This window comes from Necator americanus, chromosome IV (genome assembly GCF_031761385.1).
Source record: "Necator americanus strain Aroian chromosome IV, whole genome shotgun sequence".
Taxonomy (NCBI): Eukaryota; Metazoa; Nematoda; class Chromadorea; order Rhabditida; family Ancylostomatidae; genus Necator; species Necator americanus.
The window spans coordinates 134,579-152,815 of record NC_087374.1 but is presented as its reverse complement, the minus strand read 5'-3'; the positions used below and the strand labels follow the sequence as shown (position 1 = coordinate 152,815).

At 43.3% G+C, this 18,237-nt stretch overlaps 5 protein-coding genes across 6 annotated transcripts in view; 3 read left to right on the top strand and 2 right to left on the bottom strand.

Moving 5' to 3' along the window:
• Window positions 1–4,750, top strand: part of RB195_000033 (uncharacterized protein) — a gene marked incomplete at both ends in the record, with an annotated part of 30,955 nt that extends 26,205 nt beyond the window's left edge. For both annotated transcript variants that reach the window (XM_064196157.1, XM_064196158.1), the window contains 2 exons: window positions 11–115; window positions 4,634–4,750. In XM_064196157.1, the coding sequence (XP_064052038.1) occupies window positions 11–115; window positions 4,634–4,750 (222 nt within the window). The remainder of the gene's footprint in view (window positions 1–10; window positions 116–4,633) is intronic.
• Window positions 4,751–7,452: 2,702 nt separating this feature from the next.
• Window positions 7,453–9,166, bottom strand: RB195_000032 (uncharacterized protein; the record flags this gene model as incomplete). Its single annotated transcript, XM_013443691.2, has 3 exons — window positions 7,453–7,566; window positions 8,939–8,997; window positions 9,073–9,166. 3 exons carry the CDS (start codon window positions 9,164–9,166, stop codon window positions 7,453–7,455), a joined length of 267 nt encoding a protein of 88 aa, XP_013299145.2.
• Window positions 9,167–10,667: 1,501 nt separating this feature from the next.
• RB195_000031 (uncharacterized protein) lies at window positions 10,668–13,235 on the top strand (the record flags this gene model as incomplete). Its single annotated transcript, XM_013443690.2, has 3 exons — window positions 10,668–10,714; window positions 10,799–10,936; window positions 13,115–13,235. The coding sequence occupies 3 exons, from the start codon at window positions 10,668–10,670 to the stop codon at window positions 13,233–13,235; spliced, it is 306 nt and encodes a 101-aa protein (XP_013299144.2).
• Window positions 13,236–13,862: 627 nt separating this feature from the next.
• On the bottom strand, window positions 13,863–17,964 carry RB195_000029 (uncharacterized protein; the record flags this gene model as incomplete). Its single annotated transcript, XM_013443689.2, has 5 exons — window positions 13,863–13,897; window positions 15,758–15,845; window positions 15,924–16,002; window positions 17,711–17,761; window positions 17,885–17,964. The coding sequence occupies 5 exons, from the start codon at window positions 17,962–17,964 to the stop codon at window positions 13,863–13,865; spliced, it is 333 nt and encodes a 110-aa protein (XP_013299143.2).
• RB195_000030 (uncharacterized protein) lies at window positions 16,097–17,516 on the top strand (the record flags this gene model as incomplete). The annotated part of the gene is made up of 7 exons (XM_064196156.1): window positions 16,097–16,131; window positions 16,196–16,338; window positions 16,404–16,533; window positions 16,584–16,699; window positions 16,856–16,974; window positions 17,167–17,292; window positions 17,388–17,516. 7 exons carry the CDS (start codon window positions 16,097–16,099, stop codon window positions 17,514–17,516), a joined length of 798 nt encoding a protein of 265 aa, XP_064052037.1.
• Window positions 17,965–18,237: the final 273 nt, after the last annotated feature.

Below are 18,237 nucleotides of genomic sequence, written 5' to 3'. Positions count from 1 at the left end.
AAAGTTGCAGGGTCGATTCTCAGTGGATCTCCGTGGCACCGGATTGAGAATAGTTGATGATCTGCAGTGGGAGGACAAGGGTCATAGGACCACGTCGAGAATCGATAGATCGTCGGTACGATTTCGGCCATCGTTAACTTGTAGAAACGTCTTTCAAGGCGTAACTGTTTTTGCGACTCATCCATTTGACTTGAATCTATCATCTATTCTAACAGCGGATGAGAAACGAAGAATCAGGTCAGCAGGCTGGGCTCTTAAGAGCGCTGCCGACGTATTTAGACCCTCGCTAGACGTATTCCTAATCCGACTTTATCGTATTAAGAAAGACAAGTCCAGAAACTACATACTTTTTTCATTTTTCTTCAAAACTAGAAAGGAATTTCATAATCATTGCATCATGCCCGCGACTCTTCTCGTACACAGCTTTCACGGCTTCCGTTTTATATTTTAACCAGTCTGAATGTCCGGCTAAAGCCGGACTTCAGACTTTCTGTGGTTTCAGCTTCACTCCCCTTCGCAGATTAATGAAAGTCAATAGTTGTGACATTTTCTGTAGAGTTAGATTTGTGTTTTTTTTAAGCAACGCTTTCCTTCTCTTTTCTTGTTATAAATTAAGGCGAAAGATTACAAAGCTTTCCTTCTAAACGCGCCAATTCTACATTTGGAGAATATTCAACCATCAGCTTCAAACACTCCTTCGATACAAAAATAATATGGACAAAATTTGAAAGTATTACTCGAAGTATGGGTGTTCCTCCTGATTTTCCCAAACAGTTATCACAGGATGATGTTTTAACATAGAATAACGTGAACGACATCATCGTACTGATAAAGATAACGTTCCTCGTCAGGTTATGTAAACTGTTGGCTACCATTTAAGCAGCTGATTTCATTCGTGCTTCCATTTTCCGAGAACGGCATGCTACAAACTTAAGAAACGAACGAAGAAGGAAATAGAAGGTGAAAAAAGCGGTCAGTGTCCACGGCTATGAAACGGCTGCAACGTCCCACCTATCTTTAGCGAAATTCACACGAAGCTATTGCTACGCTACGGGAACCGTCACACCCCTTTTTATAGCTATCTGACCCCGGCGCACCAATCCGACGCCGCGGGACCCGTCGCGAACCATTTTACAGGTATCTGGCACCGGCGCACCAATCCGACGCCGCGGGTCCTGTCGCGAGCCATTTTATAGGTATCTGGCACCGGCGCACCAATCCGATCCCGTGGGATCCGTCCTATCCCCTTCTGTAGGTATCTGGCGCCGGTGGGCTCGTCGCACCCGCTTCTATAGGTATCTGGCGCCGGTGGACCCGTCGCACCTCCCTCTATAGGTATCTGGCACCGGTGGACCCGCCGCACCCGCTTCCATAGGTATCTGGCGCCGGTGGACCCGTCGCACCCGCTTCTATAGGTATCTGGCGCCGGTGGACCCGTCGCACCCGCTTCTATAAGTATCTGGCGCCGCTGGACCCGTCGCACCCCTTTTCCATAGGTATCTGACACCGGTGGACCCGTCGCACCTGCTTCTATAGGTATCTGGCGCCGCTGGACCCGTCGCACCCCTCTTCCATAGGTATCTGGCGCCGGCGCACCAATCTGACACCGGTGGACCCGTCCCACCCCCTTCCATAGGTATCTGGCGCCGGTGGACCCGTCGCACCCGCTTCTATAGGTATCTGGCGCCGCTGGACCCGTCGCACCCCTCTTCCATAGGTATCTGGCGCCGGCGCACCAATCTGACACCGGTGGACCCGTCCCACCCCCTTCCATAGGTATCTGGCGCCGGTGGACCCGTCGCACCCGCTTCTATAGGTATCTGGCGCCGCTGGACCCGTCGCACCCCTCTTCCATAGGTATCTGGCGCCGGCGCACCAATCTGACACCGGTGGACCCGTCCCACCCCCTTCCATAGGTATCTGGCGCCGGTGGACCCGTCGCACCCGCTTCTATAAGTATCTGGCGCCGCTGGACCCGTCGCACCTCTTTTCCATAGGTATCTGACACCGGTGGACCCGTCGCACTTGCTTCTATAGGTATCTGGCGCCGCTGGACCCGTCGCACCCCTCTTCCATAGGTATCTGGCGCCGGCGCACCAATCTGACACCGGTGGACCCGTCCCACCCCCTTCCATAGGTATCTGGCGCCGGTGGACCCGTCCCACCCCCTTCCATAGGTATCTGGCGCCGGTGGACCCGTCGCACCCGCTTCTATAGGTATCTGGCGCCGGTGGACCCGTCGCACCCGCTTCTATAGGTATCTGGTGCTGGTAGTCCTGTGGCAGCCCCTTCCATAGGTATCTGGCGCCGGTGGATTCGTCGCACACGCTTCTATAGGTATCTGGCGCCGGTGGACTCGTCGCACCCGCTTCTATAGGTATCTGGCGCCGGTGGACCCGTCGCACCCCTTTTCCATAGGTATCTGACACCGGTGGACCCGTCGCACCTGCTTCTATAGGTATCTGGCGCCGCTGGACCCGTCGCACCCCTCTTCCATAGGTATCTGGCGCCGGCGCACCAATCTGACACCGGTGGACCCGTCCCACCCCCTTCCATAGGTATCTGGCGCCGGTGGACCCGTCGCACCCGCTTCTATAAGTATCTGGCGCCGCTGGACCCGTCGCACCCCTTTTCCATAGGTATCTGACACCGGTGGACCCGTCGCACCTGCTTCTATAGGTATCTGGCGCCGCTGGACCCGTCGCACCCCTCTTCCATAGGTATCTGGCGCCGGCGCACCAATCTGATACCGGTGGACCCGTCCCACCCCCTTCCATAGGTATCTGGCGCCGGTGGACCCGTCGCACCCGCTTCTATAGGTATCTGGCGCCGGTGGACCCGTCGCACCCGCTTCTATAGGTATCTGGCGCCGCTGGACCCGTCGCACCCCTTTTCCATAGGTATCTGACACCGGTGGACCCGCCGCACCTGCTTCTATAGGTATCTGGCGCCGCTGGACCCGTCGCACCCCTTTTCCATAGGTATCTGACACCGGTGGACCCGTCGCACCTGCTTCTATAGGTATCTGGCGCCGCTGGACCCGTCGCACCCCTTTTCCATAGGTATCTGACACCGGTGGACCCGTCGCACCTGCTTCTATAGGTATCTGGCGCCGCTGGACCCGTCGCACCCCTCTTCCATAGGTATCTGGCGCCGGCGCACCAATCTGACACCGGTGGACCCGTCCCACCCCCTTCCATAGGTATCTGGCGCCGGTGGACCCGTCGCACCCGCTTCTATAGGTATCTGGCGCCGGTGGACCCGTCCCACCCCCTTCCATAGGTATCTGGCGCCGCTGGACCCGTCGCACCCCTTTTCCATAGGTATCTGACACCGGTGGACCCGTCGCACCTGCTTCTATAGGTATCTGGCGCCGCTGGACCCGTCGCACCCCTCTTCCATAGGTATCTGGCGCCGGCGCACCAATCTGACACCGGTGGACCCGTCCCACCCCCTTCCATAGGTATCTGGCGCCGGTGGACCCGTCGCACCCGCTTCTATAAGTATCTGGCGCCGCTGGACCCGTCGCACCCCTTTTCCATAGGTATCTGACACCGGTGGACCCGCCGCACCTGCTTCTATAGGTATCTGGCGCCGCTGGACCCGTCGCACCCCTCTTCCATAGGTATCTGGCGCCGGCGCACCAATCTGACACCGGTGGACCCGTCCCACCCCCTTCCATAGGTATCTGGCGCCGGTGGACCCGTCGCACCCGCTTCTATAGGTATCTGGCGCCGGTGGACCTGTCCCACCCCCTTCCATAGGTATCTGGCGCCGGTGGACCCGTCGCACCCGCTTCTATAAGTATCTGGCGCCGCTGGACCCGTCGCACTCCTTTTCCATAGGTATCTGACACCGGTGGACCCGTCGCACCTGCTTCTATAGGTATCTGGCGCCGCTGGACCCGTCGCACCCCTCTTCCATAGGTATCTGACACCGGTGGACCCGTCGCACCTGCTTCTATAGGTATCTGGCGCGCTGGACCCGTCGCACCCCTCTTCCATAGGTGTCTGGCGCCGGCGCACCAATCTGACACCGGTGGACCCGTCCCACCCCCTTCCATAGGTATCTGGCGCCGGTGGACCCGTCGCACCCGCTTCTATAGGTATCTGGCGCCGCTGGACCCGTCGCACCCGCTTCTATAGGTATCTGGCGCCGGTGGACCCGTCGCACCCCCTTTTTCGAATTTCGTGACACACACACACACGCACGCACACACACGCACACACACACACGCACACACACACACACACACACGGACTAAGCTCGTTATTATATATATATATATATATATATATATATATATATATATATATATATATATATATATACGTGACAGAATAAGCCCGTTATTATATATCATGATTTTTGTCTGGTACGGAACTAATGTGCATCCGAATGTAGCGGATTTAACTGTGATATGCTTATATTTCCTAGGAAATCATGCACAGTACTCTATTTCGTGGTCGTCTGTTTAGTTTTCCATCTTCATTAAAGAGAGAGTACGGTATTATTTGGATTGTAGATACATGAAACTCTTCGTGACGCTAGTAATGGGTAGAAATGATCAATATCATTTTGTGAGAAGTGATACAATGAACAAAGATTTCCACAATTGTTTTCTGATTTTAAGAACAATGCCGTGATCGAAGGCCGATGTGGAGGTTACTGTGGCAAGTGCGCTCCCGACAAATACAAAGGGCTTGTTTTTAGTATAGATCAACGACAGTTGAACAATGGCAGCTGGTAAGGAGCTGCAATTCGCTGCTTGTCAAAAGCTGCGATGTCGACAGGCGCATCTAGTGCGTTGCATTGGCATACATAGTCAAGTTTTGTTGCAATAGTTGTGATTTGTTTAGTTGTGTGTTTTGTTTTTATGTGCCGATATAGTCAAACTTTTCACTCTATTCGCCGACACTAGCCAACACCATCTCCTATACACTGCCCATCCGAAAGTCTTCGATATCATTTTGATCACCAGTTCAAGTATGTTATATCATCGAAACTGTTTTACTTTCTTATTTATTATGGATTCTTTTAACTTAATTTCTGTTTTGTTATATTTGACTTTTGTTCTAGGCCCCTTTTTAATGGTTTTTATCTTGCCTTTCATTCGCTGCTTTCTTATGCTCAAAAGTAGGCATGTTGTATGCATTTATTTTATGGTGGAATGTACCATTCTAGTGGTATTTTGTATTACTCTGCTTCGGTCACTAATGGTACCCAGTCTTATTTCGGTGGTGAAATTTTTGAAATTTTTTGTGAAACGAATAAAGACTGTGTCCCATCACGGAGAAGCACATCCGTTGTTGTTTGAAGCCTGCGTATTTCAAGTGTAATGCTGCCACAACTGCTTCGTTTCTCAAATCGACCAGTGCTACGGTTGTTCACTCAATATTATTCACTGTCAACGTTCATGTCATGTTTGCTTTAAGTTTCGCCGTGCATAATTTTGATTATTAATCTCTTACTGAGATGAGAGTGCAAATTGTATTGTTATAGCTTTATAGAATTTTGTGGAGATAACTTATTACAGATGAATAAACCAATCATAAATCATCATAATAAATCCTATGAATTCTGATTAAAATAAGTTGCTGTTCGACCAAACCAGAATTATAATATCAAATTTTAGCATCGAATTCATTCTTGCACATCGTTGTGTCACAGTAATCGTCGTCGCCGTTAGATGACCCTTCTCGGGTAACATAACTGATTACCGTTTTTGTTTGGCTGAAGCGCAATAGTTCTTCCTCGCCTTGTTGTTTTTTTTTTGCGTGTTCACGACAGGATTTTGGATTTGAGAGGACGGATTGAGGCTGATAACCAGGACTGTGCTTGTTGATGTAGAAACGTTGATTTCTTCATTTTTTACGTTAATCAAATGAAATTCTCTTGATATAAGCAGAGGTATGTGGAAATGAAGCAATAAAAGTATTGTAGTAAGTATATTGTATATTGTAGTAAGTATATTAAAAGTATTAGCCGACAATTAGAGTTTTACCCAATTGTGCAAATATACTCTTCCGGATTCTCTTCAGATCATCGATAGCTCAATATATGTGTTTTTTTTCTCCAGATTTCACGCTAGTTCTCCTATTATGGCTGTTCTCTTAACCTTCAATTGCTTGTTGACATTTCTGCTTTAGTGAACAAAACTTTAGGATTATTGTCTTAAACAGCACAAATATCTCATGCATGGACGTGTCTGTATATACTTATATACAAAAAACAATACAATACACTCAACTTCGACTACGATATACACAAACCACCTCCCAACAACTTCACATTTGAGTCGAAGGCAGCAAATCACGGAATTGACAATGTTGAGCTTCCTCAATGGACAATGTAGGGTTCGGGAAGTACGAGAATGAGTGCTCAATCCCTCATAAACAGCGTAAAAAAATGGCGGAGAAACCACTATAGCCCTTACAAAGTGCCACCCTCATACGCGCTGCGTAAGCGAGCAATTTCCCGCGCTGTTATTAGGACGATTGGAGGATTGAGCGCGGTCACTCTCACGTTCGTAATGTACACGCCAAACTCTTTACTTTGATTGAAAGATATCAGCATTAATTTCGTGATACGCGGCCTTCAATCTCTCGATCCGAAATGACGGTGACGAGTATATGGTTTACCAACCAGCCTTTTTTGGATGCACTCCAAGATTGGTCACTGACAGTTACTATATTTTGAGAGGAAAACGACAGTACTTGTTGCTCAACATCTTCCTGATTCCGCGTGACGTTCATTGTTTTGATAAGTATTGAGATCCGTTTGCATATTTCTTCTCAAAAACAAGCTCATAAATTTCTTATACTCCTATAGCATAGACCAATCATATTTTAGAGATAGTCCAGGTGGATATAGCACTTAATACATTCCGTTAAACTAGAAATATTGTACACACGACAATAACGGCAAGTAAGTGTTAGAATTAGTATTCGTTCAACTTTTAGACTCACTTCTAATTCTGATCTTCTATTCTTATATTTCTAGCTATGAGCTAACAGATCTGGCCGCGAAGCACTTTGTTTTGCTCCTTTAAAGCCGCAATTGCCTTAGGGGTAGTCCTGTTTAAGCTGCTGAGATACCAAACAGACGAAATGTAATCTTTAGCATGAAATCATATACAAAATACACATTTCAGTTAAATAAATTTCTTAATAAGCAAAAAAGACGTGTCTGATAATAAGATATTTGCGTACAAATAAAACAATCACATGACACCGTACAGTCAGGAAAAGTGAACCAACAGTAAGGATAGGGCCAATTCCAACGCAACTGTACTTAGATGTAGAATCACACAGAGAATGGAGGAGTAAGGGCAGAAGAATAAAGAGTAACATTTTAAGAGTTGAATATCCAGTGTATTTTTTCTCAACTTTGTACAAAACTAACTAGCTTTCGATCGTGAAATATTGGTGGTATTTTGGTTGGTACCCGAATTTACTGACCGAGTGGAACAGGCGTAGGCGAGTCTCCCCATTTCAGCGAAATCCAACGGATCGTCTTGACGTTGATTTGAGGACCAATAAGTGGGTTCAACTGATGCAAGTAGATCTTAAATGAATTCTATAGTACTTCTGATGAAGCATAACTGCAAAAAAAAAATAATTTAATTTAACTAAAATAAAATTATTAGTTATGAAATTAATGTAATCACCGATGGTGTACCTCAAAAATCATAACGAAGCTGTCATAGTTGAATGACCCACTGCAGGGGAATTTTCTGAGACTCTCTTATCCTCCGCCCACTGGTCCATGATCTTTCACATTACTATTGAGTAATTTAACACGTTAACGACAATGTCCGACAATGTTTTTCGGGGAAATTTTTCTTTCCGCGTGGGACAACGTCCAATGACGTTGGGAGACAGCATAATAAATATACATGAAGGGTTATAGAATATTTAATGACATAACAATCCATTTTTTTTACATTGTTCGACGACGCGCGCAAAGAAAGCGTAGTCCCATACGTATTCTTTATTGGTACGAGGCGGATGCGTAAAAACAGGTGGGCCGTCAATGTGTTAAATCGATCGTAGAGGACTCGAACTCTGGGTCGTAAGTCCTTACATTCCAACAGAAATTGCAGACGAGTGTAACAAGAATATCTTTATGATGAACTCAAAACATCCAAGATACCTATAGCTAGTCATTAGACGGTAATTGTCGGAATTGATGCGAATGCAAAGAAGGATTCAAACAACAATTCAATGTGCTTGGAAAATGGTACTATCCCACGAAGTAGTAAAAAGTATCGGATAACGGAAGCCCTCCGGTAGACCTCTGCGAGCATCACTAATTCATGTCTAAGAGGAATCATTGACGCTATCAGTTTATGTGACAAAGGATAACCCAATTAACGTCAGAAAAGCACCGAGAACGGAAGATGCTGACTCCCATAGGTGCGATAGGGAGAAGCCGGACCCTCCTCAGGTGAAGGGGTGTAGCTGATGGGGTGCAGCTCAAGTGAAGGGAGTCCTTTCGCCAACCGTCCAAAGGTGAAGAGGGTAATTTAGCCAACCGTTTAAAAGTGAAGGAGATCCCTTCCCCAACCGTTCAAAAGTGAAGGGGGTCAGAGCACCAGCTCCGACTATCGCATCCATGATGACTCCTAAGCTTCAGATGCCATACAAACGAGAGAGGGGTTGCGCAATGATATAAAACGTTCTTCACTGGTACATCTACGAACTATCTGTTGACCTCTGTGACTAACGAACCAGTACGATATCAAGTCTTGGACTTCTAAGCAAATCTATCCACGTTATTGTAGGAAATCACTTTTTCTGTACGTATAAGTTTTGTATTGCATTAGATAATGATTCTGAAGCAACAAACGAAAATCTTTTTTGGATATTAAACAGCCAAAAAGGGCTGCATTACCAGATATCAAAATTTTTCAGCTCGACTGAAGTGTCTAACATACCATAATCCAGAACAGATGACAACACACCGCGGTCATTATTATCATTGTTTGAATAATACCTAAAAAAAAGCACCTTAGGAGCATTGAAGTCTTCGAAAGAACTGAATCGATATAAGAACAAAAAATACACATACCCCTGTTGGGACCTTTTGGGACAAGAAATGGCCCTCCAACACCGATGAGTAGCCAGAATGCAGTAACTGACACTAGTGGAATCACCACACCCATCTGAAACATTCACGATTTTATGCGATGTAATTAACTGGTGAAAGAGTTGCGGTAATGGAGAACTTCTATTTAAAAATAGGAGTGCGGTAAAAACCGACCAATCGAATCACAATCAGTTTCTAGGAGCTATCGGATGGAATTCAAACGGGGTTCAAATTCATCTACACATCTTTTTTGTTCATAGCATCTTGAAATTCTCAAGAAAAACATTATTCAGATAGTTGGGGGTTTACAAAATGGAACGTGCACAAGTACATATGATATATGAGTATACTTCATCTCCTTAAGTGAGATTAGATTGACATTGTGCAGATTTCTTCCTACCTCATCCTTACTGAAAGGAAGCATGCTGAAATATCCCGAAAATTTACTCTGAAAACTCTCCCAGAACGGCTTTAGGTAACTGTAAAATTATTTGAACGAAGATCTCACTCCAAAAAAACGAGCGAACCACGAGCCTTCCTCTAAAATGGGCATGTTTTGAGAGAAGGCGGAAAAAATTCTAGAAGGTCCAATTCCCGAGTTCCCAATCACTTTACAAGGAAAGTAATAAGCAAAAACTAAAAGATGATAGATAAGATGACACGGAATGATAGATGAGAGCTGGTTGACCAAATCTGAAACTCCGGTTAAGCAAAGTTATTACGACATGTCAGAATTTAACATGGTCCGTGGGTACGAGTGACCAGAAGTAAGTCAAAGTATCTATTTCTCCACACCACATCCAGGACTTCGAATTTCCTTCATCGAGGCAACATTGTGTTTACCACGAGTAGAAGAAAGAAGTTGCAAAAGATGCGCAGGCTTATTTAGAGGAGTCGTTCAATACTCAACGAAAGTTTGGATCGATGCCTCAAAAAACGGAAGGTTCGTCATATTTGGAGATAAAGTCTTCATCAGCAACTAAGGGTAGTCAGGTAAGTAACAAATTCACAAGGTTTTCTCTGCGAAAGAATTCCTTTTTCATAAGCGAAACAAAGATCTGTGAGTGAAATTTCCAAAAAGATAGTCTTCAATTTATCGGAGGGAGGGACCAGAGACCGATGAAGTGCGCAACACGCAACACGTACTAGAAGAATAATCAAAAGGGTTTGGCTGTTTTCTGTCTCCCAAAACGTCTAAAAAGTTTCTGAAGAAGAGATATACTGCTCCTCGCTAATTGTGATTAAATCTGCGACACAAAACATTACATCCACAAAAGTTCTATAATTTATCCAAATGCAGATTTCGTGAAGTGTACGAAGGTGAATGCGGTCGAAAACCAATGAACACGCCCATTTTTCTGTGCCGCGCCAGAACAGGGATTCTGGGTGTTGTGATGGTGGATTCGTCATCTCTCCTTTCACTCTTTTCTGCATAACTTTTAGAGTTAGGGTTCCTACCGTTCTCTATCATCATGTTTAACAATGTTTCCTTTTTTTCCTGGACACTGAGCTAAGGAACCGACGTTTGATTGAGATGAACGGTTTGCGCATGAATTCCATCTCTTTAAGATATCGTAATGCGAAAGCTATGCCCGCTCATGGGACCAAAGATGTCTGCGTTTTGGTACGTTTTATTTTGCATTGACTCTGTTTCAATATGCGTAAACATTTCATTCCGGTTAATTTCTTGAAAATTCGGGTTTTCCAGCATGATCATGTCTGTGTGGGGCGTAATTTTCCTTGGCTTGTTAGGAGTTTTCTTCTACTTGCAAGCTGTTACGTTATTCCCTGACCTCCACTTTTCCGAAGAATCGAAGGAAGGTGGTCACATGGCGCCAACTGTAGAGTGAGTTTACTGTAGTTTCCTGTTTGCCAATTTCTTTTTAGACCCAATTAAAATTTGCAAGAAAAAAAACTTTTCCCTGTTAATTTCTATATTTGGATCTTTGTCTTCGTGTCTGTTCAGTTAGAGCGGGACATGTCAGTGCCAGTCAGATTAGTGTGAAGTAAAGTGCGCCATCTGCAGCAAACGAGTTGTGGTTGCCTAGGCAAATACGAGTTTTGTTATATAAGTTCTGGAACAGAAGCGGAAATTAACTATTTGCGATGTATTTAGAATTTTAGAAGAAGCACTCACGATTTATAGTTTCTCGACTTCAATTCTATATGTCTGTACTCAAATAAACTTACAAGAATTCGCTCAGTGATAGCTGAGAAGCACGGGAATAGCAGCTTAATCAACTCATTTTTCCATTTCCTAATCAACTATCATTGATGAAATTTTTTGATGGATGAGATTATGTTATGGACGTATAACTTAGTGTACTGACTTGCCTCAATATATTCATACTGCTTGCGAACAAAAACCGAACTCGTTCCTTCTCTTCTACGCACTTCTTTCCCTCGACAAAACGAATGTAGCGCTGAGCTAAGAAAAGAACACTCGTACAGTTTTTGTCATTCTGATAGTTCTTGTTACTGGTTGTCACCTCATCACCTTTTGTCATGCGATCATGTTTCTATGTTTCTCCGTCTGAAGAACAAAATACATTCATTTTTACAATATTTCGCATGTGTGACATACAGTAGCACAGGAATAGGCACGTCTTCAATAGCTGAAGTTATGACTTTGTTCATAACTACTTTTGCCGAATACCAAAAGCCTTCAGTTATTATTGAACTTCGAGAAGCACTTGCTTGGAAGGCAGTTTAAATCATAAATTCGGGTTATTTTTCCTCGAAAAAGTTTCATGCCGTGTAGTTAGATTTTGGTTACATCGTGTTGTCGTAGAGTCAGAACATCTTTTTTTTTTGTTTGAAAAAAAGTGTTTAGAACTTATCAATCCGTTTGGAAGACGTCTGCCTTTTTAACCTCAGTTCAGAGGATAATTGTGAGCTCTGGGGATGAAATGTTTCGTCTGGTTTTGGAGTGTTACGAAGCATTGACCGTAGAGATGGACTGCATGCTGTTTAACTCAAATATTTTGATGATTAAAAATACGAGTTATGCAAAGTTTCATTGTGCATAGTTTCTATATTTCATGCAGTCAACAGTAACCCACCCACAATCTGAAGTTTACACTCTCAGAATTGAATTTGATAGTTTTCGAATGAAACAATTTCTGCCACTTTCTTTTTTTTTTGTTTTGGTAATATTCACTCGTGGACGTATATAGCGCAGTGGTAATAACGACCTACGACATCCATCCGAGCGGTTGATAAGTGTATACTACGGGGCTAACCAAACCCTTCATCGTTTGTATTCAATAATTAAGGGCCAACTTTATCCATGAGTGTAAGGCCGGAGTTGATACAACAGCAGACCCCGCATGTCAGTGCATAAGTTCGCAGATCTTTCCATTGATGTGATGTCGAACATGCTGCGCATCCTAAGGAAAAATTAGCGATAAGCTCTCGTCAGCACCATATCAAAACAAGCTCTGGTAGTGCACTACAAGTGATTCATGTACTTGTTTACTCAACCAGTTTTTAATAGCATGAAGTAAGTTGGATTCTTCAAAATAGTTTCAAAATATACCCTATGTTTTCAATACAAATCTAATGCAAGACGAAGTTTGCAATCACACTGATAAGCACGGAAAGAAAAGTAACTTCAGTTATCGACTTCGCAGTCAGACTGATAACTGGGCAAAGGACAGTAACTTTTGAGTGACATTTTTTTTGCAAAGCATGCCACAATGATTCATCTTAATTCTTGTGAGATTTGAAAAACCATTTTTTTCGCAGAAGTAAGATTTTAGAATGGGGAATCAAGTGTTTTACCACGCGGTTATCGTACTATCCCTCGTTTCATAATTCATTTGGATGCAACGCAGGCCACAATTTAACGCTTGAAGTAATTCACATTCACTGGTCGATTTGAGATAACGGTTGATGTTTCTAAGCTCGCATTCTGAAGCTATTCTAAAGAGTAGTTGTGCAGTTATAAAAACACTATTTACTTTTCTGTTTTGGTTTTTCTTTTCCAGTAGCTATAGCAATGCGAAGTTTCGTCTTTTTTCAGGGATATTGAGACGAAGTACAGTGAGAAGGCGATGCAGTGCTGGATAGCGGCAGGCATGTACGGTGTAACCTTGATCCTAGTCTTCTGGCAGAACAAGTATAATACCACTACCGTTTTCTAAACTGTCCAAAACCCTAGTTTTGAGCATAATTGGCAAAATCATCGATTCCTCGCCATAATCTCTGAGGTGAGATGCAATTTATCTTAGTATTGATTTGTTGAGAGCTTGTAGACATTCCAATTTCGCTGGCATGTGAATTTGCTGTGTACCTTTGTTTTCACCTGCCCCCATTGTATAAACAAATAATTGTGATTGAAAGGAATTTGTTTGAATGTTTAAAACATAAAATGAATCTTCTAGAAAGAAAAGATCAAACTTTGATATCTAACACAGCATGAACTATGAATGCGGAAATACCTCAATTATTGCGTTAATTTGACGTTAATGAACTCACTTTCATATTGATGCCATGAAACTCTGTTGATGTTCCGCCAGACGTCGATTGAAAGGACCTAGCGCACATAAGTGCTCGCTCCTTTGATCAAACACAACCACACATTGGAGTTGGTCATTGCAAATCAGTGCGTAACTTGCAAAATCAACATAAATACTGGATTCAGTTTATTATAAACTACTTTGAAGTCATGTGCATGTATTTCAACGACACAAATAATGTTTTATAAGACAAAGGAATGACATGGAAAGAACGAGCGATGAGCGAATCAGACTTCCTATCCAGGGCTAGGATCACTTTTTTCCAGATTTCTTGATGCCACCACCACCTGACAAATAAGACAGAATAAATTTAACCAGAAAGTATTTTCTATGGCGATGAGGTTGAAATTTTATTAAATGGTTGGCTGTGAACCTTTGCACCGTGTACATGGGTTGTAGTTAGATTGCATGACCTTATCGTACCAAAATGAGGCTCCAGAACTCAAAATACTAAAATCATTCATATGATGGGAAGAACGAACGAATCGGGAAGGATAGTTGAGGGAAGATCACAAGTGAGCTCATAAAACATCAAACTTTGACTACTTTCCTTTAATGCTGCTTATACGCAAAGACCTTCAACGTTGAACAAGATAATTCACTTTAGTCATCATACTTCCAGCCTGCGACTGAATCAAAGAATTACAATGAAAATAAACAATCTCAGCAGAATTAGGTCATGCGTTTACAACTCAAGTTTCTTGCAATGACGTTTCTGACCGGTCTGTAATATATAAAAAATATGTAATCGATGCTTATTTGTTACTCCAGCGGTTTAGATGAGGAACGAGATTTAAAAAAAAATTATTCTGAGAGCATATGAACTTTTGGCTTCATGTTGTTTGGGTGAGCACATATTTTGAAATGTTTTTTAGACCCAAAATGATCTTTGATCTTATAAGACTGCATCTTGGATGAAGCGAGAACAACTTGCTAAACTAATACACAAGTAGGTATATTAAAAAAAAAAACTATGGAAATGAAGTATTTTTCAACATTTGTGGAAATTCCAATGCTCTGGCTCGCTATTCTAGATAAAATTATCCAAATATTTGAGTGAAAAGTGCTGATTATTTTGATGAAGCTGCTAAAAATTCTAAAGATGTCTATTTCCTAGTCAGTGTCAGTAAAGCTGAAAAGCATGCAAACTTATACCGCCATTTCTAAGAAAAAGTTGACCTTTCCATTCATGCAGCATCGTATTAATTATTTTCATCCATCGTTAACTGATTCTACCTAAGCCAAAAGCCATCTCCTTTCCTCATATAAAGGTTATTGCTTCCTGGTAAAGAAAGGCCAGAATTTCTGCAGACACTGTTAATCACACGGTATCCGCTGTAGTCTTGTTCTTGCGCAATCAATGGATTTGCAGTGGATTGAGTAAAACCTGTGGAGAATGACGTATGCACCAATGAAAACTTCGCTCCTTGTTGTAAATAGGACTTGAAGGTAGCTTACTACGAACTTAATTTAATTACTAGTTGCAGCTCTGTTCACTACCTGTAGTACTTTGCATCGTTGGTTACATGGAAGCACCAAGAATGTTTCATACGTCTTTTCTAGATTAATAAGCAGAATTGAACGTGATCGCATGATTCAAAATCACGAACTACACTTCCTCCAATATCTATTCGTTTCGGAACAACACGGTCAATTTCGTGATGTGCTTAAAGGCATCACCCCACGAATCTGAGGTGGTGCAGATTTCAGGTGGAGTATTCGTATACGGGATGGGAGACTACGGAGAGGGGGGGTGATTCCGTCCATTTCTTCCTAATTGCCGTAAAGAACGGCACAGAAGATGCGGCGTCGCACAAGGTTGGCGCGTTACGGCAATCAGGAAGAAATGGACGGAATCACCCCCCTCTCCATAGTCCCCCATCCCGTATACGAATACTCCACCTGAAATCCGTACCGTACCAGATTCGTGGAGTGATGCCTTTAATGAGTGATGCCCTTAAGCAATATGTGATTACTATCATGCTTATCGGTCAAAATAACATCGATAAAGTTGCACTACTTATGAACTGCTCTGCCTACGACTTCAACACAAGCAAACAGCACTGTTTGCTTGTACCAAAATATCAGTGTAATTATATAGTTAGGTTTAAAATCGAATACTGCAATAATACATGCGTTCCACTCACTCAAGGGTCCCTTTTGCCCAGCTTTAGCTGCCAGTTCAGCCAGCTTCTTCTTCTCTTCCATCTGTTTCTTTTTGAACTCCACGTCATCCTAGGAATGACGCTTTTAACTGGTTCATTTGTAAAACTCCAACACTTCAACTCTTAAAATACAAACTTCATCACTTACTTCGTCCAAAACTTTCTCACCCTTCTTTGGTTGCTTAAGCGGCTTAGCTTTACCACCTTGACGACCGGTCATGTTTGTTCTAAAATTCAAGAAACTGAGCACAAGAGTGACAGCAGTGGATCCAGTAAAATTAGCTGGAGTTTTCTGCGATTGCCATAATCAACGACAAGAGTATGCGACAGAAAACAATCGAATCACTTCACAAACAGTATGTGGCTCATTCACAAAATATGTGACCTATTACTTCGACTTTGGTTTTTTGTGTTCGACAGACTAGTACTGTACCCTGCAATGTGCTACCTTTCTCCAGTATTTGGGATTCAGTTCATGAATCTTGGCTATTGGCCCACTGAAACGTCTGCAGCAAGAGACATGCAGATGAAAGCTGTCGTGGAAGAGTGTTCTTCGGAAACTGGTGGATAGTTGTTAAATGCCCTATCACTTTAAAGGATTGCCTCATGTAGGAGTAACAATTTGCAGATTTGGATCGTCCACACTATTATCTATATGAGCGGGCTCTCATGATTCATCCTCACTATCCCCTACTAAAAGGACTAAAATTCTTGGAGGTTGGCTGTGGTCAAGGAAATGGGATGAGATGGATGAAGAAGTACGTTTGGTTTCTATCTTCGAATAACAAACAGGATGGATTTCATCCAGGTCTCATCCTCGAATAAAATCTATAAGAGGAGTGGACAGCTGCACATTGGCAAATAAATACATAATTTCCGGAGACGCACACCATCTTCCTTTTGGAGATAACCAATTTGATGTTGGTAAGGTTTTCTAAACATCCTCGTAAGGTAATTTTGAAAGGAAAATTTTCCTTTCAAGACAACAAGAGTCACAGAAAAGACAGGACGAATAAGCTTTGAAATAGTGTGCTAATTCTGTTACAAAAAGAGAAGCCATTCAAGAGATTTTTCTGTCAGTGCTTAACGTTGAATCTTCTCATCTGTATCACGACTGCGAACAGTTCTTTCGAGAGTGTGCAAGAGTGCTAAAGAAGGATGGATATCTCTGCTGGATTGATTTGCGCTATCAAAAACAGGTGAGGCAACGGATTGCATCATGATGCATACAATCACTTCATTCATAGAAAAAAAAACACTGAGCTTAAGTTCACTTATACGAAAGTAGAATAAAACATTTAGTCAGTTTGATTCCCGCACATCCGGAAAGCTGGTTCAGTTCCAAGAAAAAGATTGAAGCAGGTGCGGCAAGTCAATTCAATCGATTCCAGGCAGACGAAACACGCAGAAAAGCAATTAGAGCAGGGTTAATTGAGGAACGATGGGAAAACATCACGGAGAATATCCTGCTAGGCATCGAACGTACAGCTGCACGTTACGACGAGATACTGCGAAGGGTAAGCATGCATAACGACTCATGTGATTTATCGATAGAATACAGCAAAGTAATTCAAAGAGATTCGAGTAAAAGAATCACGTGGAGTATTTTAAGGCGCCATTTTTCATTCGATTGTTCTCATCATCATTGCGGGCTACCTACTGCGCTCCTGGAACGCATACATACGCGAGATTCGTCAGCAAGGAGAAGGGTTATTACACCGCACTCTGGAGAAATAACTGATATTTCTTTCTGAGCAATATGAGACATAGGTTTAATGGTCGTACTATATAAAGTACTTCGGAGACAACTTTAATAAATGCATTAGAACTTCAACAACGTTGTTAATCACTGGCAATCAATCGATGCAAAGAAGCATCCACCACAACGGCTTTCTTCTAAACTGAAACCACAACCACCTGCCTACAAGAACATACCTTTGAAGACGAAATGAAGAGAGGAATTCACAGCAAACACGAAGGTACAAACTAAACCCGTGTTGTCCGCAATTCTCCACAGAATTGCAGACGTAGAAGACTACAGTGCATAAAAAAGAGGAGGGCGGCGAGCCACTTTGGAGCAGAGCAGCCTCGGCGCAGGCTGCTGCTTACCGCAGCATGAATTTACTGGTGGTAGGGTCGATCACAGGCACCTGGTCAATGATTTTAATGCAGTGTTTGCTTTCGCACATCTTTGCTGATTATCTCTTGTAGCTGTCGTTGTTCTTCAGCATAAATCCCAGTTAATAGAACTCATCGACGAGTTCGATCGATTGTCCATCGACCATAGACGTAGTCTTCAGGCTGCAGTTAGCTTCGAAACAGGGTACATAACATGTTGAAGTTTTGCGCTGCTTTCCGCGAATATAACAACATCATCGGCGGACTTAAGGTCGGTCAAGGGGATGACACTAAGACTGTCCTTCGCATGATGTCATCGATGACGATGTTGAACAGGGAGGGTA